The sequence below is a fragment of the Cryptotermes secundus genome, unplaced genomic scaffold (genome assembly GCF_002891405.2).
Source record: "Cryptotermes secundus unplaced genomic scaffold, Csec_1.0 scaffold181, whole genome shotgun sequence".
NCBI lineage: Eukaryota > Metazoa > Arthropoda > Insecta > Blattodea > Kalotermitidae > Cryptotermes > Cryptotermes secundus.
This window is the reverse complement of record NW_019723906.1, coordinates 2722766-2750624: the sequence shown is the minus strand read 5'-3', so window position 1 is coordinate 2750624 and position 27859 is coordinate 2722766. Positions and strand designations below refer to the sequence as shown.

General features: G+C 39.9%; 1 protein-coding gene across 5 annotated transcripts in view; it reads right to left on the bottom strand.

The window, feature by feature from the left end:
* LOC111861941 (endoplasmic reticulum aminopeptidase 1) overlaps positions 1 to 24773 on the bottom strand; it is a 92912-nt gene extending 68139 nt beyond the window's left edge. The window contains exons 1-2 of one of the 5 annotated variants that reach the window (XM_023846926.2): positions 24587 to 24773; positions 15460 to 15675 (exon numbers count right to left, since the gene is read on the bottom strand). In XM_023846926.2, the coding sequence (XP_023702694.1) occupies positions 15460 to 15547 (88 nt within the window). In that variant the 5' untranslated portion in view covers positions 15548 to 15675; positions 24587 to 24773. Of the gene's footprint in view, positions 1 to 15459; positions 15676 to 23951; positions 24099 to 24586 lie in introns of those variants that run through there. The other 4 variants (XM_023846924.2, XM_023846925.2, XM_023846931.2 and 1 more) reach the window with 4 other exon arrangements.
* Between the last annotated feature and the right edge of the window lie 3086 nt (positions 24774 to 27859).

The following is a 27859-nucleotide window of genomic DNA, read 5'->3' as shown; positions in this document are numbered from 1 at the left end:
CGTATGGATTTAGACCACACCCACTTCCTTCCAAATTCTATTCATTTCATTATTCAGATATACAGAATGATTCTTAATTATTGTCGGTGTTTCCGTGGCCTAGAATTTTCAAACCGGCCAAACAAAATAAAACTACTTATGGAATATGAAAGTGTAACCGAAAACGTTTTGTTACTTATAGCATCAATATTGAGGATGCTAAACAACTTTAACATGAGCTCCTTTGTTTTGTTTCTGGATTGAAAATTACGGGCCAAGGAAACCTCGACAATAATGTAAAATGACTCTATATATCTATCTAATTTTCAGCATTACACAGCCTAGCTACTGATAACAAAAAACCGTGATTTTAGTCCGCAAGCGAACTATACCGACCGATCGACCGCCGCTTGTCAGCGAAGTTTAGTGCCAACTTTTGCGGATAGAGGGTGTCGCGTGGTAAGCGCAACGAATCCCCACGGCCGCTCGGTTTTCTAGACCAGAGCCGCTATTTCCTTGAAATACCTCCTTAATTATCATCACGAGGCTGAGTGGACTTCGTTCCAGGCCTACTACTCCGAAAAAATCTGGTAGTGCCGGGAATCCAACCCGGACCTCTAAATCTGTAGCCAGGAACGCTGACTACTAGACCACAGAGGCGGTCTCTAGCTACTGATAGCGTAGTAAAATTGCCAACACAGAGAGAGATATTTTAATAGTAAATTACTTTTAAGTGCCTATGTTTCTAACGACATTCAGCATTACAGATTATTTCGAAACCCCTGGAATTCTCTTACTGAAATTCTGGTTTCTAAGAAACACAGTTTGGGAATTGCGGAAACAGAATATGACGATGAAGAAGAAGAAGATAATGAGTACTGCGTCTCGAAATTATTGGTGCCTGCAGGAATTAAAAGAAGGATTTCTTATATGCGTTTGTTGTTTACACGGAGCAGACTTTTTTTTGACCATGCCCTGGATTTGAACCAATTGGTAATAAAAATACATTTATATTTACAAATAAAGTTTTTATGACATTATTATTTTTGTTTCGGAGTTCCTTCAAGAATCTAAACACATATCCACCATCTGGTGAATGGCGATGGCTAGTAGTACCTAAGAATAGAATATGCGTTGGCAGTCGCGTTCACGTTAAGTTCTGTTGTGCTGACATCTGGGACTGGCAGTGAAATCTCTCTTAGTTTAACGATACGAGTAAACATGGGCTGATATTTATAATTATGTAGGTTTACCTCACGTACTCCTTCAGTCACGGAGAGAAAGACATTCATGAAGTCATAATCGTAATTCTGAATGGAGCTAGTCATTCATTCTTGTAACTTAAATTGAGTTATGGAGGGATCTTAATAGTCTTTCTTCTTTAGTGAATGCTGTTGTGCTTTAAAGGATAGATTGCTGAACAAAGGGCCGGAGGACGGCTTCTACAGTTTTGTGGCAAACGTATTTGTAGTACTACTACGATTCTTCTTATTGTACTGTGTAGACTCTTTCGTCCATAAAAAGCAGAGGATTACTGGACAAAGTACAAGCGACACTCTCGCAAAACTTCTCTGCAATTTTACTGGAAAACGTTCGGTAGGTCACAGGAAAAGAATAAACATTACTATCTTGACATGACACACTAAAGCCGGAATTATGGAGCCAGAAGAATTTGTTCTCTGCTGGGTAACGGAACTATAAACACGAATCTGCTGCAATGGATACGTTCGCAACAATAGAAGAGATCCTTTGGAGCGGTGTTTTCTATGTGGTCCGTGCCGAGGCTATATAACGAGACCAACCGATTCGACGTCAGTCGCCGTCATGAGTCAGTTGCGTCCATAAGTTTGTTGTGAGATAGTAGCCAGCTGACAACAATGTAAGCGCAAAGAAAATTTCTTAAGACCCCATAAACGGCCCCTATACTGAGCCAGGTGAATCCAGTCCACATCCACACATCCTGTTTCTTTAAAACATATTTCATATTACCCTCAATTTACGAATAGATTTCTGAAGTAATCCGTTCTGTCTAGGATAATGTAAAACATTGTATAGAACTGCGGTATGAATGGGTTCAAATAACTCAGTCAGGCAAAGAATCTGCCTTCCATAGAAGGCGAGAAATTTATTGTCAGATAGTTGAGCAACAAACAGCTTTCTAAGATGTATATGATTTGTTAGATAAAATTTAAATGACTCAGTTCTTAAAATTCTGCAGTCGAAATCTTCGAATAATGGTCAGAATGCCAAGAATTAGGCGCGAACATGTTCAGAATATTTCTTCATGATATGCACAAATTTGGACATTCTTAATGTGAACTGCTGGATATTCGTACTACATTTTAATATCGAAGTGACCATACATCACTCGTCATAATTTAGCTGACAGACAAACATATGTTTCCTCACAGTAATTCCATTCTAAAGGCAGACCTACGACTGAAAGTACAATTTTTCAGACAATTGTTCCATAGATTCTATAAAAGATCAAATATATGCATTGTAGTATACTAAAATGTCGTTACGTGATGATGATGATGATGATAGAAACAGTGTTTAGAAAATGAGGGTGCTGTTTCTAAGTAGTTAAGATCGACAAGAACGATTAACAATGATTCAGTTTCAACTCACTTCCAGTCTGTTGATGAGAATGTCTTTTTAACGATGACAAAAAAGGGAAACAGGAAAATCTAACCGAATTTCCGTAAGGAAATTCTAAGAAAAATTTAAGTCTGTTTTTTTTTAATGCTTCTATATGAACTGAGAGACTGGCCATAAAATTATAAACATAAAGCGCCTCTCCCTGCTTTCTGAACGGACCGAATTTCGACTTCCTCTAGCGGCACTTTTAGCTCGCGCCCTATGGTTTCAAGTCCCTGGAGGAAATCGCCCTTTCACTTCCCTGAGCTCCGTCTCAGGTCCACATCACGTGATTTCTACTAGGTTCTATGTTTATTGTGTCTCGACCAGGGCCGTGAGGTTGACCTCTTTGTGAACGTTCTTTGTCGTGTCCGCAATGACACAGATGAGACACTTTGCCCGGTGATCGAAGACTTTCCTTTGTTGTTTGAGGGCCCCTTCTACCTCGGACCGAATGGGGCTGCTTTCCTTAGTTGCCACTTAATATGGTTTTTATTTCCGCTTGACTTATCTTCGTTTCTTCTTTCATCTCACCTTTGTTGCTCATAACTTCTTCTTGATTTGAGTCCAGCTTGGCTTTATTTCGTATTGCCTCTCCTTCATTTTGGATCTCATCTATTTTCGGTCGAACTTTATTGTGGCCTCCATCTTTCTTTGGTTGGTTTTAATTTCAGCCAGTATGTGTTCCACCTTCCAGCCGCACTATGGCTCTGGGTCTACTGAGCCTCTAACAGAAATGAGTACCAGGAATATTCTTGGAATATTCTTGGGGGTAAAGGGCGGCCGGCGCTTAGGGCTGACTACCTTACCGCCATCTATGAGCCGATTGTGTTGAAAATGTGGGAACCTCAACATCTCACAACCCTATGGGCCTCCAAGGCCTGTTACAGAATACTTTTGTAATGGCGCAAGGGTCAAGTACTTGTAGATATAGTTTTTTGGGTAAAATTGGATAATAGTAGCTAGACTGTAAGATTAAGAAATAGCCATGATGAAACGAACCAGGAAGCTTAGGTCTACAAAGAATTGTAACAGGGAATGCCTGAGTCATTAGAATGCTAACCCGGCAGTGTAATAGCGCTGACATTGAGGAAGGAGCTATATGAAGGGGTCATAAACACTATGGCAGGAGGAAAACGCTGAGTCTGAGGAGGCGGTAGACCCGAAAGAGTCAACCCTTTTCGATGGGCAACCAATGAGGGAGGCCAAAATCACGTCAGATGGGCAGGCAACCTACCCGGAACTCAAAGAATCAGCAAGGAGAGGTCATATAAACCCTAGAAGACTTAATCAAAAAAACCTTTTGCCTTTAGACTTTTGATTGATATTAAGTAACTTAGAGTTCAGGGGAGGCTATCGCCGAGAGAGCGATGGCCGTGAGTGTGCGCTGGTGGCTGATGGCGAGCACCTATTTCCTCATCTCAAGTAAGTGAAACCAACTTCATATAGCCATGAACATTAGTGTAACAGTGATAATTGTAAAGTGTAAAACCACAGGGAAAGATAGGCTACTAGATTGACTAGGTTCATTCGAGACACCGAGGCGTAGAATACCCGCCAGTAGGGTGACGGGAGGTAGAACCAATGATGACTGCAGGTTCATTACCCAGTGTAGTACAACCGACGAACGTCGGTAAGAGTGCATATAGATGTATATAGTGACATAGAGAAATAGAATAGGATAGACCTGCGTGTGAGTTACTTTAACCTAGCAATTCCTTAAGTGTTACCCTCTTCCTTGACGACTCCAGGACCTCCCAACGCTCCGGCGAATTACAAGTTAAGCCAGGACAGTGACGCAAGCTATGATAAGTTTACTAGATTTCTTGAAAATAACAAGATGGTGGCAGCATACTAAACAGGGTGACAGAGCGGGATATTTCCACGCCCTCTGTCACCTCGGCATAAGAGAGGTACAGTGGCGGAAGCGGTGGAGGTACCTCCACCCCCCTTCACGCCATAACAACTTTCACTTACTTTCTTTAGATGTTCAATCATGTCATGTAGCACGAATGGGGGAGAGGAGGAATGCGTATAGGATATTGGTGGGAAAGACAGAAGGAAAGAGACCACAGGGAAGACCAAGGCGTAGGTGGGTGGACTGTATTAGAATGGATCTTAGAGAGATAGGATGGGATGGTATGGATTGGATAGATCTGGCTCAGGATATGGACCAGTGGATGGCTCTTGTGAACACGGTGATGAACCTTCGGGTTCCATAAAATGCTGGGAAAATCTTGAGTAGCTGCAGAATTTTCGGCTCCTCCAGAAGGGCTCAGCTCCATGAGTAAGCAAGTAAGTATCATGTTCCATCATTTGTTCCAGTTTTGTAGGCTAACGGTACAACTATCTACTGCAGTCTTCAGTCCAGCAATTCAAACCAATCGATCGATCAATCCGATCCCATTTCTGACATCAGTTGTCACGCGAGAGAGTGACTATAGACTGGTTTTGGATTGATAACTGGATTTACTGGACATTATTACATCTAGTGCCTACACTTCACATATCACTATCACACACAGAATAGTGTCCTCAATCACGTTGCCTGGTAGCGACTGTCAACAATACAGTGTCCGCGGCTTTCTTGTTCAACGGTTCCTGTCCACGTAGGCTACCACCTTTCGTCTGACTTCAGATCTATATGGACCATAATATTTTGCTCTTATCACCAAACTTCTCCATCTTCAAGGGAAAGTGACTTCGCCAGTACTTACAGATAAGTCCAGCGGTAGATGGCAACTGCATCGTTTGATACGTCGGGCGAAAATTTAACAAATTGTAAGGATAATAAATCCATTTTCAGGAAAAAACACGAGACAAGCGATGTACCCACTACATAGCTTCACTTTGCCAGCGTTCAATTAATCAGATTTGGTTAACCTTTTGCCCATAAATGAAATAAGAAGACAGCACATACTTAAAGGGCAGGGAGACTAAACAAAATCCTGGCCAGTGTGACTGCTCCACCAAAAAGGTACTCCGAATCTGATACATTTGCAGTAAAAGCTGTAGGAATGAAAATCGATTGTTCGTCTTCTAATATAGAAAATACGTATATCCACATATAATATTTATATATGATCAGCTTATATCAATAAACTCTTTTTAGTGCTATTCGTTAAACAAAGAATGTTCAAGACTCTCACTTTTACTTTTTCATCACCTGTAAAATTTATACAAGTATATGTATATATCAACAGGGCCTTTGCCGATGTGAGACAGTTAAGATGTGAAGCTGACTACTTAACTCCGTCTAATAGTAAGGTGTGGTAACATATGTTCTTCGATGGCTCATTCCTATAAAAAGCTATGATGCACAAGGATTAAAAAAGCAGACTCCAAATGTAATTAAACTCTCCACTTTACAAAGAAGTGGAGGATATAAAACCGGACCGCACTGGATTAAACTGAAACTCATCCATGACCATATTAAGACACCGAATTCCATAAACGTCGTTTTTCATCGGCCTAATTTACTACAATTTGAATTCGTCTCAGTTTTTTGCACATTCAGTGGCATATGGATCAACACTTTCGAGGTCATGTTTTTACAGTGCATATTAGGCCTATGCTCTCGTCTGCTGTGTAAAACCGTAAAAATTAGAATATATAAGAACTATAATTTCGCCTATGTGTGTGAAACATGGTCTCTGATATTAAGGGAGGGACGTGAGAACAGGGTGCCAAGGAGATTATTTGAACAGAAGAGGGGTGAGGTGACAGGAGGTTGGAGGAAAATGCATAATGAGGAGCTTCAAAATTTGTACTCTTCGCCAAGTATAATTACAATGATCAAATTAAGGATGAGATGGACAGGGGTTGCAGCACGAATGGCGGAGAAGAGGAATGCATATAGGATTTTGTTGGGAAAGCCAGAAGGAAAGACCACTAAGAAGACTTATCCATCAGTGGGAGGATATTAAAATGGATGTTAGAGATAGGCTGGGGTGGTATGAATTGGACTAACCTGGTTCGGTAAAGGGACCAGTGAAGGGTTCTTTTGAACATGGTAATGAACCTTCGGGTTCCATAAAATTCTCGGAACTTCTTAAGTAGCTCTACAACTGGCGGTTCTCAAGAAGTGCTTATCTCCGTGGAGTTAGTTGTTTTTTTTTTGTTGCTAGTGGGGTGGGACTATGTCCCTTGTACTGTGGCCACTTCAGGCCTATTGTACCAGCCCCAGATGGTAAGTGAGGGTAATTGTGGAGGAATTGGTTGTAAATGAAGATTGACAGGGGAAATCGAAGTACTCGGAGAGAACCCGCCCCAGCGCCACTTTGTCCACCACAAATCCTACTTGCCCAGACCCGGGATCGAACCCGGGTCGCCGCGGTGGGAAGCCAGCGACTAACCGCTTGAGCTATGGCGCGGCCCTAGTTAGTTGGTTAGTTATGATAGGTTTTGTGTTTCAGCACAGTATGAACATTTCCAAGAACATTTAAAGAGAAGCTTGAAGTGCGTATTGAGTATGGTTCCAATTTACTGTGGCACGGTTGTGTGTATGACACTTATGGTTTGTTTTCTACAGATGAAATATTGGAATTTTCAGGTGAAGCGTGTGAATGAGGAGGCTGGATTTGGACGTCCACTTCATGACAAATTCCTTCTAAAGAGAGCCGTTTTCAGGTCCTGATGTTGCGGCTGGCAAGGCCCTATAACTGGCCAGATCCCCTTCATTCACCTGTATTATACTTGTATCTTTGAGTCTGTTTCTTTTACTCACGTAAAAGTTATGTACGTGGTAAGCTCTGACTCGAAGCAAAAACTACGTTCATTTACTGACGTAGACAAGTTAAGAACTCGGTTTATCTGCTCTGTTTGTGATTTGCTTTGGGAAGGGGGTAAATACGAAACAGACGCAGGTCGATTTTAGGTGAAAATCGATGGGTCAGGTTTTCCTCTCTAAGCTTTGAAAATTTCAATGAATTCTGCAAATATATTGTCACGTGTTTGAGTTACTTTCGACGAGGTATTGAATTGCATATTGGATTTATTGCCCACCTACAACATTTTAGTGTGATCAAGGAACGCCATTTGTAGTGTAGAAGGGTCATCCTTCTGATATACATAGCTTGGTGAAAAATTGAAAGTATTTTCTTTATTAGTTCTAAGTTATAGGAAAGAATGTGAGGACATTCACTGCAGAGGTTGGGATCATTATGTTTATGTTGAGATGATCACAATGTGACATTATAGAATCTATTCATATGTTGCTCTGACAATAACCACGAAAACTCAATTCGAAGTGGCCGGTTTCATCACGCACAGAATTCATACTGACTTGTAACAAATTCATCGCTCGGTCCCCGGACCTGGCCGGTACGACGGATCTTCCATCGCCATCCCCTGAACTAGCAATTCCTCATCGACCGCAAAGTCGGGTGGTGTGNAAAGAGAAGGGGGGGGGGGGGGGGGCTCGCTGAACTTGACATCGAATTGGGCCTGATTTACCAGGCAGTCTCCTAAAGCAGTCTTCAGCCAGTTTGTACAAAAGAGGAGAGGTATACTGCAATATTAGATATAATATACTTGTTTTCCGTAGGCGCTATAATGCGAAGTTGTATCCAAATTTAATACTGATGCCTATTTGCAGAATATAGTTTTCCTGTCTTTAATGTGGCTTGGCGTATGTGAGCAAAAGTTCTTTTCCTCCAAGCACCCTCCCACTGCGCTGCAAAATAAGACCTGATCACGAGTTTGTTTTATTGCCAGTGGGGTGGGACTGAGTCTCTTGTACTGCGGCCACTTCTGGCCTATTGTACCAGCCCCAGATGTTAGGCAAGGGTGATTGTGGAACAATTGGTGGAATGAAGATTGGCATAGGAAACCGAAGTAGTCGGAGAAAACCTGTCCCAGCGCCACTTTGTCCACCACAAATCCCACTTGACCAGACCCGGGATCGAACCCGGACCGCCGCGATAGGAAGCCAGCGAGTAACCGCTTGAGCTATGGAGTGGCCTCATCACGAGGTTACTACATCCTTAAGAGCTATTACTGAGGCTTTCTCCTGTGTGAAGTCTACCTGTTCTTCTGAAGCTAACCGGTGAGGACTTGATTCTATAAACCTCGGCTCGGGTTCTCTCTAGCTGTCTCCGCTGGAAAGAGGGTAATCCAGTAATTTGACCTCCAGAAGTAGGATCCCCTGATGGTCCAATCCTGGTTTGAGCCTTGGAGTCTGAATAGACTAGCAAAATGAATCCTTGTAAATTATGATGATATTGATGATAATTCTGTTGTTCAGTAAATTTTTCCTATATTGTATTTAATATGGAATACACTACATAGAAAACTATTCAGACAAACACTGTAAACATTAATAAGAGCTGTAGTTTATGAACTAATTTTTCCGGTTTCCCACAGGAGCGGCCCGAGTTCGATGCCGGATCATGTCATGTGGGATTTATGGTGAAAAAATGGCACTTAGGTTTTTCCGAATTCTACGGTTTTACATGTAGACATTTTCATAGTAGTATCGCGGAATTCACTTGGAAATACGGAAGAGAACTATGAATATCCCAGTCAGCATAGTCGATAACCTAGCCGAGATTTGGTGCGTAAAATATTATCCATACACCAACCTGCAACAGTAGATGAATCATTAGTATAAGATGGGATAATTATGCAGAATGATTAACCCGCACCACGTCTCAGTTTATAGGTAATATTGTCGGATTTTGGATGAGGAACTCTTTAGAGATCAGTTTCCGAGTATAACCGAAGAAATACAGGAATAGTATCTTATAATACCTCCACAGTAATTCTTCCATTCTTCCTCATTTCCACATAACATTCAACACACTAGGTAAACTTTTCAGTTGATATAATATCATTGTAGCCTATTGTAACAATTTAGTTTGTCGTGACGTGGAAATTGCTGAGCCACTGACCCAGCCAACGGCTTGCAACGCAATTCGCGGCCGAGTAGGAAGATCGTCTCCATCGCATTAACAAAATTCTTCCTGCTCCAGATCTCGACTCGGAGACCAGTTATACTGATATATTTTTTTTATTGCTAGTGGGATGGGAGTAAGTCCCTTGTACTGCGGCCACTTCTGGCCTATTGTACCAGCCCCAGATGATAGGTGAGGGTGATTGTGGAGCAATTGGTGGAATGAAGATTGGCAGGGGAAACCGAAGTACTCGGAGAAAACCTGCCCCAACCCCACTTTGTCCACCACAAATCCCACTTCACCAGACCCGGGGAAGCCAGCGACTAACCGCTTGAGCAATGGCGCGGCCCTTATACTGACATAAGTCTGTCTTGATATTCCTCCGTTCCTCCAGGAAATTTACAGCAGAGCATCTCAAATCAGGCCATGACTGCTTTGACTGGAGACATTCGTGGTTTTTCCGTATCTTCACAAGTGAATTGTGCCTAGAAAAGTCCATGACCACTGCCTTCCAAATCTTACTTGATCACCATTACGGTTAATTACAACAAGACAAAACAAAATTGCCACACATTGAGCTAAAGTTCATAAAAATTCCTGATCAGGATTTTCCACATTCATTAAATTAATTATCCATTAATTAGCCCCATATTTGACGCTACATAACATGGGTTACTGATAACGTCGTTAAATAAACATAAGGAAATTCTAAACGGCTACCATTCTGCCAGATTCATATGCTTGCGAACATGGCTACCATTCCGCCAGATTCATATGCCTGCGAACTTGGCTACTTTCCCGCCAGATTCATATGCCTGCGAACATGGCTACCTTTCCGCCAGATTCATATGCTTGCGAACATGGCTACCTTTCCGCCAGATTCATATGCTTGCGAACATGGTTACCATTACGCCAGATTCATATGCTTGCGAACATGGCTACCATTCCGCCAGATTCATATGCCTGCGAACTTGGCTACTTTCCCGCCAGATTCATATGCCTGCGAACATGGCTACCCTTCCGCCAGATTCATATGCCTGCGAACATGGCTACCATTCCGCCAGATTCATATGCTTGCGAACATGGCTACCATTCCGCCAGATTCATATGCTTGCGAACATGGTTACCATTACGCCAGACTAATATGCTTGCGAACATGGCTACCATTCCGCCAGATTCATATGCTTGCGAACATGGTTACCATTACGCCAGACTAATATGCTTGCGAACATGGCTACCATTCCGACCACAATAATTCACAGCGCAGATATTGAAAACTTCTTGGGGCTCAATGCCACTACTAGTAATTTCCAGTTATGTATACTAAGGACCTGCGCTGTAATTTTAACGAAATCTACAGGCGTGGCGTCATGAAAATTCCACGGTCTCGTCGTTTAATGTAATTACTGAAGTCAGTTTGAGGCCACTTGTGCTAATCAAGAGCTCCTCCAGTTGGTACGGCTTAAACCGCAGAAATGAAAACGTTAACGCCCAATCAAATAAATAAGTAGGAAAAATGTTCTGATGCCAGTTAACCCTTTAAAACCTGGCGGTAACTATATATACCACATGTTGTAACTCATTAAATCTGTTCATTCTTCCCACAGAGTGCCTCGGTGTGTTTCGACTGGTTCTCACAATAAAGAGCGAATATTTCCTTAAACAGCATTAAGTGGCTGATGTTTGCAGTGGAAAGTTAATATGTTTCCTGTGAGGTACGAGCTTAATTTTTATATATGATTTGGAATGAAATCAGTTTTTAGAGGGTTAACATGAATTATTTTAGTTTTAACAGTTCCTAAGAACTGTACAATAAACAAATATACCGAACGTGCTGACTTAGGTGGAAAAGATACTGGCTTGTATTCGGGAGGTCCCCGGTTCAAGCCAGGACACCAATTAACCTCACTGAATTTCTTCGCGTTTTCCCTAAAAATTCCGAGGAAATTCCAGCACAGAATCTCAAACTATGTCACGAGAGTTCGTTTCCACTTCCTTTTCGGTTTATCATCCTAGCAATCGTCGCTATGCAACCTCTGCTACTGGCAACGCTGTTAAGTAAACCATAAATAAATAGGACCGATTTATAGGTTATTTAAGACGTTATGAAAAATAGAGTATTTACGTAGGCTTGGTGATGAGACGTGAATAAGTCTATGGGATTGAATTGGGCATATTATTTATTTTTCCAACGCTTACGATAATCAGCAATGGCATTGCGGTGGTTTTGAAAACGTAATAGCTATAAATAAACATTTAAAATTACTAATTTTTTTTTGCAAAAGATATATACATACATACAAATACACATACATGCATACAAAATACGTGTACATATTTCATTCAATATTTTTTGCTCTGCATTAACTTTTGCTAGACTGCAAATAATATGCGTGCTTCCTGTAATTTTTTGATACACCTATTCGTGCATTTTTCTATTTTGTTTCATACAGATAGAATCAGATAAGGAACAGTCACTAACACAAATAATTCATAAAGAAGAATCTTTCCTGAGAAACTATTAGTCGCTCAGTCAAAAAACATCCGCCATTTATGGAACCTAAAAATTTATTACCATGCTCGCAAAAGTTCTACATTTGGCCCTATTCTGAACTAACAAACTATTTCTTTCACATTCCTTCTAATTTTATCAACCCTTCTACGCTCAGGTATCCAAAAGTTTATCTTTAATCAGGATTTCAGACAAAATGTGCGGATTTCTCTTATTTCCCATGCATGCTCTATGCCTCCTTCAATGTATCTATCATCATAATAACATTTGGCGAAAAGCACAGTGATGAAACTCGTTTCACATTTTTCCAGCCTCCTGTTGCTTCCGCCCTCAGCACCCTTTCTCTCAGATACACTTTATCTATATCTTTCTCTTGTCCAATAAGAGAGGCAAAGTTTGATATACACTGAAAACAAAATTATGACTTTGTATTCTATCATTAAGCGTAGTTGGTTGAGACACTATGCTACAAGCCAGAAAGTCGTGGGATAGAATCCCGAAGAGGTGAATTTTTCAATTTACCTAACCTTTTCAGCTGCACTATGGCCCTGGGGTCGACTCAGCCTCTAACAGAAATGAGTACCAGGAATATTCCTGGGTGTAAAAGGCGGCCGGCGCGTAAGGCTGACAACCTCATCGCCATCTGATAGCCGATTGTCTCGAAAATGTGGGAGTCTCAACATCTCACAACCCCATGGGCCTTCACGGCCTGTTACAGGGATACCTTTACTTACTAAACTATCATTATTAGAATGACGCAATTCTAATACTAAGAGCGCTTTGGCTATATGAGTATCTGTGAAATAACACAACAGACAATTCTGTACCTCACGCAATGCTAGCAAGAGGAAGTTATCAACAGTCCTTACGGATTTACGCAGTAATCAGCATTCCTTACAAACTTGCGTAATGCTAAGAAGAGGAATTTATAAACATTCCTTACAACTTTACGCAATGCCAGCAAACGGAAGTTATCAACATTCCTCACAACCTTACGCAATGGTAGCAACAGAAAATTATCAACAGTCCTGACAAACTTACGCAGTGCTAGCAAAAGGAAGTTATCAACATTCCTCACAAACTTACGTAATGCTAGGAAGAGGAATTTATCAACATTCCTCACAACTTTACGCAATGGTAGCAACATAAAATTATCAACAGTCCTTACAAACTTACGCAGTGCTAGCAAAAGGAAGTTATCAACATTCCTCACAAACTTACGTAATGCTAGGAAGAGGAATTTATCAACATTCCTCACAACTTTACGCAATGGTAGCAACATAAAATTATCAACAGTCCTTACAAACTTACGCAGTGCTAGCAAAAGGAAGTTATCAACATTCCTCACAAACTTACGTAATGCTAGGAAGAGGAATTTATCAACATTCCTCACAACCTTACGTAATGCTAGCAAAAGGAAGATATCAACATTCCTTACAACTTTACACAATGCCAGCAAAAGGAAGTTATCAACATTCCTCACAAACTTACGTAATGCCAGCAAAAGGAAGTTATCAACATTCCTCACAACCTTACGCAATGGTAGCAACAGAAAATTATCAACAGTCCTTACAAACTTACGCAGTGCTAGCAAGAGGAAGTTATTAACATTCCTTACGTTATTCATTCAATACAGAATTATTAATGCCCATGCACTTTTCATTAAACAATTTAAGGAATCCATTAATTACCTCCCTCCTTGAGCGGCAGATATGATCTCCATCCTTTGAACAGAATTTCACAAGTGCTGAGAAATAGTCTGTTAACTCGAGTCTTTCTGAAATATACTTTATCCGAGACGAATTTGCACATAAAACTGCGACTTCTTCAATACAGTAATGCAGTAAAAGAAATGTCGACAGTCGTAAGATACAAAGGAGACTTGGCTTATTTTAAAGCAAATATACAGCATACTAGAATATGCTATTTTTGTTCGAAGCGATGTACTTTTCTATTCAGATATGCGCAATAAAATTAAGCGTGGCGACTCTGATGCCAATGCAACTGGCAGCGGTGACGACGGGAGAGTGCAGAAGACTTGCCACCCAAACAAATTTCAAAGTTTCGAGGGCCTCTCTCACTCTAACCTGCATGCATAACATCATGGAATTATATTATTGTTTAAGTCAGCTGATATATTATTATTTGATTTTTAGTTTTGTACTTAGCTGTCGTTTTCATTGTTCAAAATTAGTTAACTTCTGTCGATTCTCTGCAATATGAAGTTCGTAATTATTAATAGAATGTCCATACTACCAAATTAATGACTTTATATGAAAGAGAGATTTACATAAGAGAATTCCAATTGGAAACGGGAGTGACACAAATTCAACGTATGGCTGTCGCAGTCCAGATCGTCATTTCCCTTGACACAATTCTAGAACAATGCCTTCAGAAACAATGTAACCTACATTTTCACATCCTCCGTTAAGCATGTTAGCGGACATACCACAATATACCGTCCATTTGGAATATAATAGAAAAGACTGAAAATAAAACACTGATAGTTATTTATTAGAAGAACTAAAATGAAAGCTCATTTCAAGAGCATCATATATAATGTGGAAGATAAATTCACAAAGCTTCTAGTGCNAAGATCGAAAGATAACAAATTAAAGCAAAATGTTGTGAATGAGATCTGAAATTTTGCGACAGTGGTATATCAGTGCAAGTACTGAGTTTCTGGACGTTAACCATCGTCTTGTTTTATTTAAAAACAACTTTTCGGAGACACGACTCTGCCTCCTTCCTCAGGTAGAAACAAACAAGTTTCCGAAATGTTCGTTAAAAAAACAGGATGGATAGTGTGCAAAAAGTAAATAATTGCAAAACAATGTGTTTTGCTGTACTTGTCATTACATTAAGAGGTGTCATGACGTGGAAACTGAAATAATGTTTAACTTCAGCTTTAGGAAGAAGTGGGTGATGAACTACGCGCCCCGTAAACTTTACTTTCGGAGCAAAGGGCCCTTAGTAGCCATTGCATATGAGGCTAAGAGGCCTTAAACCAGTTTGGACATCATGGCGAAGCGAAAGATCCCAGCTTCGACAGGAATGAAACTACCAGTCGTCTATTCCGTTGCCATTGTCCGCACCAACTGAAATATCCCGGGCTATGAGACTATAAAGAATGTATTTTAATATTCCGGAATGCCAAGCAAGTTGCTTCTTCAGTGAGCGTGCCTAAGAAAGTAAATATTCCACATAGGGTAGAATCTACATTCCTTTGGCTTCTGTAGTCTGACATTTTTAGGAAGATTGGTAATTATAGAAACCACACCAAGCAGGAGTTCATTTTCCTGAGACAGCATTGCCTGACAGTCAAATCACTCATCGCGTGACGTCTCTATGCCAAAGTCTCGGCAACAGAGAGATATCTCTCGCACTGTGAAATTCTCTAAGTTCCACTTCGAATAATTTTCTCATCACACCTACCTTGTCCAGCCACAACTCCGTTCTGTGCGAATTTCCCCATTGGTTCCATGGGAATTGCATCCACAGCTGGTTGTGTCTGTTGGGGCATGTTGGACCTCAGATGGAGTATCTTCTTATCGGGTTATATGTATATATATATTTTGTATTTGACGAAGGACTTCCTTATTTCTTTCTGTGCCCTTTTACTTATGTAGCTGAAATTGCAGACAGCGCTATCTACAAAAAATCTAACAAAACTACAGCAAGATTCTACGTTTATTACCCTATACTAAGTACAACAAAACTACAAGAGGAAGGCTACGTTTGAGTGTTTCCATCATCAGGTTGGTTTTGTGTGTCAATAACTGGAAATCTATGAACGTTTCACTCTATATTAATATGTTCCTCATAAGCATTTGAAGCACAATGCATTTTTTCTAAATGCAACTTCTATTCGTTACTAAGAAATAGAAATTTGAAGTAATCATTTCTAAAGTAACCAAGTCTTCACAATTTTTCCAGCTGTGACACTTAAAAGATAATTAAATCACGTAAACCTTCTTTCAAGCACAATTTTTGGAAAGCACTTTAAAATTATTTTATTCAGCTTTAGAAAATGTTACACCGTATAATCCGTTGAAGTTCAACCTGTGTTTCGGAGGAACAAGTCGCTTCCATTTGCAATGTCAAAGAATAAACCAAGCAAGAAACCAGCATGAATCAGGCAGCAAGCAGAACTCTTCTTGCTAGCTGCGTCATTCTCGACTCTTACTTATCTTGTTCTACGATCCTGAAGATGGAGGCGACATGTTATTCGGAAATGTCTGTTAATTTTCAACTGACTACGCTGAGCTATATTCCGGAAGACAGAAGTCTTCATAATCACCGTTGTGAAACCCCGAACATTTTTGCAAATTATTGTTTCTGATATATTGGGTTTTTGGACTTTATCCATCGTCCTGGTTTTTCAGATAACTAATAAAAACACGACGTTTCGGAAACTGGATCTGTTTCCGTCCTCAGGTGAAGGAAAAACCTATTCTGTTGGGTCCGTTAGAAAGAGCTAGCCTCAATCACTGGTTGAAGCTAGCTCTTTCTAACTGACCCAACAGAATAGGTTTTTCCTTCACCTGAGGACGGAAACAGATCCAGTTTCCGAAACGTCGTGTTTTTATTAGTTATCTTAAAAACCAGGACGATGGATAAAGTCCAAAAACCCAATATATCAGTGTGTTATATACCATCGTCAGAATCCTATAGTAACTAAATTATTGTTTGTCTGGCCTACCGAAAAGTAACGCTTCGATGACTCATGCAAATGCTGTTAACAAAAATTAAGTCATTAAGATGCCTTAACTTTATTTATTGACACATTATAAATGGAGTATCGCCAAGTCTCTTTAGGGAGAAGAATGACACGTCTATTTAGTTGTAGCGAATTGTATTCCCCTTTTAAAAGCTTCTCCATGTTTCTCTATTAAACACGAATTACAAACTCGAACTATCCAGAGAACAATGTGTCAGCTTATTGACCGACACGAAGGCCTGTGTGGATGCATGAAAATAAATATCGTTGACAACACTAGAGCGTTCCCTACAGCTCCCTGAAAGTTATCTTTAGGGAGCCATCTCCATTTGATTACACAAAGGACTCGACGTTCGTAGCTGTTAAAGGCACGGGCTTTAACAAAAAACGCAGCGCAGGCTCGTGGCTAATGCAGAAAGCAAATAATCTCTACTTACAAAAGCCATTGCAGAGAAGTCTCAAATACGTAAAGATCTATAAATTACTGGTATATGTTTGACTCCGAGGATAAACCTGCATAAGCGCAAAGGAAAGCCTCACTGATCTAAAATGATGCAGATATTACTACAGTCTCCTCTTCTGGTTCCTTTATATTAGCTTCCAAAACTTAATGTTAAAATTAAAATGTATGAATCTGTAAAAGATATCAATTGTAATTTATGGATAATTTATTAAATTATTTTTATGGTAGAAAATTGAACTATTTTCAGTAGTTAGTTAGTTAGTTAGTTATTGGAGAGGGTAGGTTTCCCCATGCACTTAGACCAGTATTGGTCCTTTGTGCTTCCCTCTATGATATTCTACCAGTCTCTATACCCTACCGATATTGGTGCGTACCATCAGTCTCGAACGAGCCAGCGAGTTCGGCCTCTACTGGCTTGGCGGTATCTATAATGCTGCCCCCATCTATGAGAGGCGTTAGTGACTACTGTTGGGCGGGAAATGTCCTTGAAATTAGCTCAGTGACCTCCTTTGGCGATATGAGGTTCTTTTACGTGCCGTAAAGCTACGAAACGGGACCCACGGCTTAAAGTCCCTCCCGGAGGCCTTATTCCCTGAAATTTTCCGCCCTTAAAAATTCCACAACCTCCGCCGGGTTTGAACCCGCGTACCACGAGTCATGGGGTGGGAACGTTACCTTTAGAGTACGGAGGCCGCAATTATTTTCAGTAAACAGAGTTTGTGATTCTGGTAAAAATGTGTTTCGGAGCCTCGGTATATTTCTTGGATATGATGAATTTCCGAATTCTGCACTCAGGTAGAATGATTGCTGATGACGGCAGCTGTGTATTCCCAAATCGTGCTATAACGCTGGAATATAATGAAAATTAACATTCCGCATAGGAAATGGAATATAATATTTTGGACACGATCTGTGTATGTGCAACACAAATACGATCACTAGCTCTTGGAGTACTTTTACTAGAATCATATCGGGATTTTACATTTCATTAACAAGAAGAAGAAGAAGAAGAAGCAGGAGGAGAAGGAGGAGGAGGAGGAGGAGGAGGAGGAGGAGGAAGAAGAAGGAGGAGAAGGAGGAGGAGGAAGAAGCAGAAGAAGGAGGAGGTCAGGGAATAATTTGAAAATACTAATCCACGATGTCGGGTTTCAAAGAAATGTATTTAAAACTAAGCTTTCACTAAAAGTCTCTTCTGTTACGAAATGTTTAACTAACTCATTTTCAGATGTGAATATTTCTTCATTAAGAGTGAAATATTCCATCAGTTTCCCTGTACAATAGGCTCTAATTTATTTGTCTTTCTACAGAAAATCTAAAACTTGTATACTTATAGGAGGGCAATCTAAATACCTAAAGTTTAAGTAACAAAACAAGGAGTTATTATTCTTTGTCTTTTTATTTGACATTACACAAACTTTATGGACTACGTACGTTAAGCTAAAAATTAGTGAATAACTGCGGTACCGAAATGAAATTGTATCAATGTATCAGTTAATTACAGACTAACGTCTTCAGAGAAGACGGGAAGCTCATGAACCGTGGCCAATTCACAATATTTCTTAGGATATATTTCACAAGCTGTGGCGAAGGATATTTTCAGTGGATCATATCATCTTGAGGGACACACGAGAGGAAAATATTAAAACAGAACTTAAAGAAATTGAATGTGAGGATGTGGACTGAATACAGCTGGCTCAGTGCAGTGTTCAATGTCGGGCTTCTTTAATACATTTGCAGATCTTCAATTACATACTTCTCAAGAAGAACTATCTTCGAGGAAATTAATTAATCAGCCTGCTTTAAATTAAGTTACTGAATTCTCACCATAATTACCATCTATTTCATGCAAGGCAATCATTATCAGCCTGACGTCACCGTGATCATCCTAATTTCAATAGCTACACTACAAACTAATAACAGTAAGAAAGCTGCATTAGAATTTTCAGTAATGAGATATGTAGCTGAGTTACCCGCTGTATTGTGGATATGGTCTGCTTTTGACTAAACAAACTCTTCAACATGTTTAATAAAGGAAAGTGGAAACGCAGTTCTAGTTAAATTATAGCGCAACATGTTATCAGTGATGCTGCAAACGAATGAACTGCGCCAGAGGCTTATAAAAACATGGACCAGCTAATTATAATTGAAATTGTGCACAGCAAATGAAAATATTCATAAAATATATGGTCGAAGCTTTCCAACCAGTACTCTGTCGGAGATGGACTGTGATGAAGTTTACTCATTGAGAAAATGAAAATAACGCTTGTGAACAGTCATTAAAATACTATGCGATTTTAAATTATTGTCGGGGATTCCGTGGCTCATAATTTTCAAACCGGAAGCAACAAAATAACCCCCTCCCCACATTTGGCTCGTATTGACCGACAATTTCTTGACGTACACCTTCCTGGGCTTTGGGTTGGGCGTCATGGTCCACTTCCGTGGCCTCCACGCTCACCCGATATTACGCCGTTTAATTTCTCCCTGTTGGGACACGTTAAGGACATTGTTTCCAAGAATTACGCGACCTTTCTCGTTGAACTGAAGCTCAGAATTGTTGCTAATATCGAAAGAGTTACGGCGGAAATGCTGGAGAACTCTTCAAGGGAAACTGAATACCGGTTTTACGTGTTACGTGTCATGAAAAGCGAGCATATTGAAGTTGTTTGACATTCTGCAGTACTGATTCTATATATAATACAACATTTTGAGTACAATTTCACATTCCATAATCAGTTTTATTCTGTTATTTCTGATTTGAAAATTATAGGTCACGGAAACCCCGATAATAATGTAGAATCACCCTGTAAGGTAACCACTCAATTGTACCTCTTTAGCACCACATGCCCTTATCCAACTAAACTCCAAGGAGCATAGACCTGCTTGAGAAGCTAACATTCGCCAACCTGGGCAAGAAATTATTAACCTTCAATGAAATCCGAAAGTTCATTATAGCCTTCAGAAGAACCCGAAACTGCACCCTATCCTCAGCCAAATTAATTCAGTCTATGACCTTATATCACATTCCTCAAAGGTAAGACTCATTTTGAGAGTATTCTATTGAATAAGCCGACTCATCAGTAACCGACTAGCATTACAGTAGGGAGGTGCTCGATTCAAATCTCGGTCCGGGCACTGAAAATCGTGACTGAGTTTTTTCATGGTCCGGCAAATGCCGGAATTATATCTCGAAGGCTGATTTCTTCTAAACCTTTTTGCAATTCATCATTCATTAATGATACTATCATCCGACACTATATAATCTAGTCGCTAACAGCGTCGTTAAAAATACTTTCCCACCATCTACGGCGTTTTACGTTCAGATTTTCTAACTAAAACTGTAAGCATTTAAATCACCAGCGCACATGCTGTATTCCAGGCCCATCTTATCTTCCTTAATTTGATCATCCTAAACATGTGACAAGTTATGAATACAAGTTCGGCCGCGCCATAGCTCAAGCGGTTAGTCGCTGGCTTCCCACCGCGGGGGGCCGGATTCGATCCCGGGTCTGGTCAAGTGGGATTTGTGGTGGACAAAGTGGCGCTGGGGCAGGTTTCCTCCAAGTACTTCGGTTTCCCTTGCCAATCTTCATTCCACCAATTGCTCCACAATGACCCTCACCTATCATCTGGGGCTGGTACAACAGGCCAGAAGTGGCCGCAGTACAAGGGACTTAGTCCAACCCCACTAACAATAAAAAAATATACAAGTTATGAAGCTCTACATTATGCAAACTTCTCCATCCTCCCCTTAACACACTTCATCTCGCTCAGGTATACACGATGACTTCAGCACCCTGGTCTCAGACGCTCTCAATCCTTGTTGTTTCCTTAATGTCAGAGAACAAGAATCTCATCCTTACAAAGCCACAGGTAAAAGAAGTAAAGATAAGTCTGTAACAGGCCGTGAAGGCCAGTAGTGTTGTGAGACGTCGAGGTTCCCAAATTTTCTCTAGACAATTGGCTCACAGATGGTGGTGAGATTGTCAGCCTTATGCGCCAGCCGCTCTTTACCACAAGGAAGATTCCTGGTACTCGTTTCTGTTAGAGACTGTGTCTAACCCAGGACCATAGTGCGGCTAGAAGAATTAGGTAAATTGAAAAAAAATCCACTTCGTCGGGATTCGAACCCGCGACCTTCCGGCTTGTAGTATAGCGCCTCAACCAAATACGCTACCGCATGCCTCTCTCATCCATACAAAACCACAGATAAAATTAATAGTTCTTCATATTTAGTCATAATCCCGTACTCATTTTTACTCAGTACTGAGTAACTGGGTGTGGGGATCGGCAGAGATCGGTGGTTGTAAACTGCATTTTCTTGAAAAGTGCTTCTTTTGAATTCAAAATATGTAAATGCTCCATCGCTGTTAATAAGCCGAAGAAATAAATTCGAAGCAATAATGCCAAAAATTAACAAAATTCGGCGAAGAAACAAGTAAGGTTGAGAAACAAAAAGTTCCGAGAAGAACTAATCCCCTATTTCCCTTTCATACGTCAGGGACGAATCTAGCAATTCTTGTATTTTTGGTATGTATTCGTTTAAGCGGTAACTTTTTTACCGAGGCGTTGCCTAGCAACGATAACAGGATTTGCACAGAGACACACAGACCGATGAGAGGGATTTACGAAGTATGCCGTTCAAATGAGCTCAGATTCCAAGATATACATGCCAAATTTCGTAAAGACTGGTTCAGGCATTCGAAAGTTAATATGGAGGATACACATACAGACACAACAGCAAGGAAATCGCAGAAGTCTACTTTTATTTTCTCAAAATAAAGGAAGTAGGCTAAAATCAGAACAGAAGAGAAGATTTTCCAGTAGTGAGGGCAGGGAAAGGAGAGTTTAGGTTCACATGAACTCAGCACAATCTTATAACAGAGACAGCTAAGAAATCTTTATATACAAACTCCGTGGCCTGTAGTCCGCAAGCGAACTTTACCGACCGAGCGACTGCCGCTTGTCGGCGAAGTTAGTGCCAACTTTTGCGGTAGAGGGTGTCACGTCGTCAGCGCAACGGATCCCCACGGCCGTTAATCTCGGTTTTCTAGACCGGATAAGAAATCTTTATAAATTTGTCAAATATTAAACATTTAGGAACAACGTTAGACAGGTGAAAGAAGGAGCATTACATTCACGAAGATATATTAGGGAGGTTAAAATCGAAGAAGGCTTGCTATCACTTGGTTAGGAATTCTTGTTTCCCCGTCTCCTACCGAAAATCGTAAATATTAGAATACATATGAAAATATAATTTTACCGATTATTTCATACAGTTAGAAACATGATAACTTGCCCTTGGTGAACTTCGGAGATTGAGGCTTTCTTGAGGACAATCTACTGCGGAGAATATATGGATCCAAGAGAGAAGGAACGTGAGTCTTGAGCATACTGAGTAAGTGGAGCTTGAAAACACTTTTCTTCCAGATTATATTTTTATTTTGATTAACTGAAGCAGAATGATGTGTGCGGAGCATGTAGAATGCACGACAACGATGGAAGAATGCGTACAAAATCACATTCTGGAAATCTGAAGGGAACATGCAACTGCAGATTGGACGGCATAAATTTCGGATTTCATAGACTATGGGAATTTTCTTAACCAACATAGCAGCCATTAGTTTCGGAAAGGCAGACCCCTCTCCAAAGGGTTGGTTAATCAAGACAGTAGCATTTCTCTTATGAAGAGTGGTTGTAACGCCGTGTAGTGTGGTAAATGACCGAAGTATCGTTCATGTAACGTCGGTATTTTCTACCGGACCCCACGGTATCAAACTGCAGCAGATAATACTCTTCATAGACACTGCTATAACAACCTGAAATCCTGCTCACGTCTTTACTTCCTCATCAGATGATTCTTATACGAGTATTCTTCACAAACAATTTCCATGGAACTGAATCCTTAATGAAAAACTACCAGTCGCTTAGCTACTCAAGAATTTCCGAACATATTATTGAACCCGAAAGTTCATTACACTGTTCAGAAGAGCCCTTCCTGAAGCAGATCAATCAAGTCTTTAAGACCCGATCCTATTTCTCTAGGGTCCATTTTAATATTGTCCTCCTCTCTACAGCTAGCTTTTCCTAGTGGTCTACTTCTTCCTGGCTTTTCCACCAAAATCCTATAAGTGTTCCCCTTTTCCCCATGCATGCTACTTTCCCTGCTCATCGCATCCTCCTTGCCGTTATTATTCGAATTAGATTTTACGAAATGTGAACGTTGTGAAGCTACTCATTATGAACTTTTCTCCGGCCTCCTATCACTTAGCCCCTCTTCCGTCCAAATATTCCGCTCAGTAATCGGTTCTCAAATACACGTACTTTCAGGGAAAGGTGTCCATGAATTGTCTATTTAAAAGCAGGTTCTGTTCAGAGATTTCTAACCGTTGGTACGCTCTTGCATCGAACTCCGCACCCACTTCTTAGCTAATTAACCTGTTGTCTTGTATGCACAAAGACATTCAGAACTTCTTTCTTATATATAGTCAGATGACCCGTGAAACAAGCGAACAGAAATTATATTTAACTTTACACAAGCAATGTCGTGTCCTGCACAATATTCTCACCACAAACTAGAAGAAAAAACAGCACAAGTCACCGTCTCAAGTTTAAACATAAAGTAATGGACCGATAAAGTGAATAAAAATATAAACCAAATAGAGTAATTTAAAACTAAAATTTCTATTTCGTAATAACAATTACGAATGTCACATCTTTATTTCAAGACGTGTTATCACATACCTGATAACAATTACGTGTCCTATCAGCAGCCTTCCCTTCTATACTCTGAATATCACTGATACATACAAAACAATCTTTGCGTAAATTTAACTGCTTGCCCCGCCAGACATGTGCCCATAGTCCCACTGGTTTTGTGCGTTGTCGTTCCAGTGTTTAGGCTTGTCAGGATTACGTCGTTGCTATGGAGATTTGTGACGGGTTTCGGTAGGCGGCGGTTGGGGGGCCGGGGGGGGAGGAAGTGAAGATACTGGGGCACCTGCGTCTAGAACCCATGCCAACTTGCCAAAAGAACAGAAATGTAGAAATAAAATCATCACAGCTGCTTCCAAAAAAAAAAAGTCATAGCCTAAGAATAGAAGCTTGTCTTAGAAGGAATACGTGAATGAATATAATTAAATACGTTGTTTTTTCCCAGTTATTTTTATACAGAATCTTCCTGAGTGAAGTAACACCCTCTATCAGGCTTACTAAGAAACACTGAACTATTCGTTATGCACTACAATACGTAAAAATATATTTTTTTGCCTATAATATAGGATGAAATGAAGTAAAACGGAAGCACTATTAAATTACGTTGGTTCTTATTTGTATTTATAAATTAAATACTACACATAGATGATAAAACAACCACAAACCGCTAGTTCCAAAGGCCGCAGTCGAAATACACCCATCGTGACATGTCCTTTATGTAATAAAATCCGCCTGTTAGTAAACTTCCTTATTCCGTTATTGATGTAAAATGATTAATTAATCGTACATTATCGCTGATCGCGGCGCTAACATTTGTTTATCCCGAGCGAGAGAACTACCCCCGTGCACTGCTCGCTGTAGACTAGCGAACGCTAGCGAACGTTGCGTCGTCCAGGATACAGGCAGGCACAACCCCTGCGGCCGCCCCCCACCGGCCACTCATGCAATTTGATCATCAACACTGTGAGGTCACGTACAGCATCCTGTGACGTAACCTAGCCTCTTCCTTCTCGGCGCTCGCCACGAAAGGAGAAAATCCTGTTGTTTTCACGTTCGCAGCATGGAAACAAGCGTACAAAAGCGGGAGGGGATGGTGAAAATACCCACGCTATGTTAGGGTAGGTCTGCTTTACGTTCCTGGTTATTCAGTGCGTTTTCAAACCTATCAACAATTGTGATTCTACGTTTATGTGAATTACGCCCTAGGCACAAATGCCGGGCATCTCAGCTTCTTTGTATTTACTACGCTTAAAATATTTGATATTTCACAGAGGCAATATATATTCTACACCTGTACCTATTACGAGAATTATTGCTTCTATTATTATTATTATTATTATTATTATTATTATTATTATTATTATTATTATTATTATTATTATGGCTCCACAACCATTTGTTGAGACTTGGACTCTTTTTCTTTTTCTTGATCCTATACACACTCGGTAGGATTTCTTGAAGGGGAATCAGCCCGTCACAAGGCTTCTACCTACACATAGAACAACACATACAATACAGACATCCATGCCTTGAGTGGGATTCGAACCCACGATCCCAGCATTAGAGCGAGCGAAGGCAGTTCAATCCTTAGATCACGCGGCCACTGTGATAGGCCTATTACAAGGACGCGTAGCGAATGCGTTGGCACAGCGCTAACGCACTAGATACTTGTTCGGGAAGTTCTCTCTTCGAATCTCAAGCTATCCTGACGATCCTGACTGAGGTAGTTCGTGGCTTTGTTGGCCCTTCCAGTCAAATGTCACGATAGGATTTCGTTTNATATATATATATATATATATATATATACGTACAACTTGTAAATATATATTAATATTATGTAATATCCTGAACTGACTATGTCCTTCATTGTTCTTATGTCCAAATATTTTCCAGACTGTTTTCAAACACTTTTAATTTATGTTCTTCCTTCGAAGAATGAGACAAAGTCTCACATCCTGACAAACAACTGACGTGTTTATTGCTTTATACAAAGAAATTCATTTCGCATGCCCACGATTACATCATAACACCCAGTAATGAAAATATACAAACCAGACGTCTCAAGAAGCTCTTCCAAACAATCATTTAATATGAAAATGACGACAGCTTAGGACAGAGAGACTATTATTGGCAGATCCACCTACTGGCAGAATTAGTACTAGCTGTAACCGGCGGATGCGCACTCGTATTTATGCGTAGCATCCTTTCTTCTTTGGTGTAAACAGAAACATTTTTAAACGTAGAAGGAATGACAAAATTTTTCGGACCGAATAACGCCAGATACATCCTCAGTTACCTTTCTCCTAATTTCGTCGTAGATTTCAATATATTTGTTGAAGCTATTCCCAGATTCTTATATTTTGAAGTACTCTCAGATATATTTTATTAGTAAATAAGATCTAAAATTTGTGACGATGGTACATTGCTACAAGAATCAAATTTTTGGACATTATTCATCGTCTTGTCTTTATGTAAAAACCGTCCTAGCTCTATCTATTGGGCCCAACTGAGTAGGTTTTACCTGAGGGAGGAGACAGAATCTAGTCTCCGAAACGTTGTGTTTTGAAAAATAAACAGAACGGTTTTTAATATAGAAAAGACGATGGATAATGACCAAAAACATGATACTTGTAATATTTTATTATGCCTGTATAGTAACGGATGAGCAAGTTCTTAAAAAAAATTACTCAAATAATAAATTGCATATTTATCACGAGAAACTTCCGAATAATTATTCTATACTTCCGTTGGCCATGTCCCATTATTCATTGTAGAGGCGCCACTTGGTTTTCGTTTGTTTTAGTACATGAAGTTTATCCCCAGTCTATCCACACATTTCGGATTCGTCTTGTATATTAGTTAGCAAGACAGCGGTGGACATAGGTCACTTGTGACCAGCATGATCATTAAACGGATGCTCAGCAACAAAACGGCTTGTGCGCCATAAGAAACTTGGTTTGAAGGCGTAGAAACCAAACGAATAAGTATAGAGAAATGGGTGAAATCATATTAGACTGTCCTACATACAACTAGATTACATATATTGCAACTTTATTGCTAGCGTTGATTTGGCGTCATGTTCATACATTTACGTCTAGATAAATTTATTAAGCGAATTGCTGAATTGTAACTTTTTTTGGTTCATCCTGGCCCGTCACACTAGCAATATTATAAAATATTATCAACTCCATCCAGTGTGACTGATAAATATTTCTTTTTCTTTTTCTCTCCTTTTTAATCTTTCATCCTCGACATGTTTCGATCTGAGAGACCATCTTGAGAAGGATATATCAACATGACAGACACTACTTTTACAATGTGATTGGTCAATATCAATACATACATACAATATCATTACAAATTCATGTATATGAAATCTGATCCTTTAACAACTACACCGATGTGAATGCTTTTATTAAAATAATTTAAATTATTACAATTAGTTTATTTACAATTTTGGTTTAAAAAGACTTTCTTAAAATTTGAAAAAATTTGGTTCATTTAAAGAGAAACAGTGTAAAGGACACGAACCATTTTGGTTCTAGATTTTGACAAAGACTTTTTAAACCACAACTGTAAAGAAACTAATTGTAATAATTTAAACAATTTTAATATAATCATTCACATCGGTGTAGTTGTTAAAGGATCAGATTTCATATTCATGACATTGTAATGACATTGTATGTATGTATTGATATGGACCAATCACAATGTAATAGTTTCCGCTTGTATTGCTATATCCTTCTGAAGATGGTCTCTCAGACTGAAACATGTCAAGGATGAAAGATTGAAAAGGATAAAAAATTAACAATAACACTGGCCGGAGTTGATAACATTTTATAATATAACTTTGTTTTTTACGGTAATATATTCTTACCTTCCCGCCCCCAAAGAAACAAACAGTCTCTCTGTAAACACGAAAGTGCTACACAATCTTA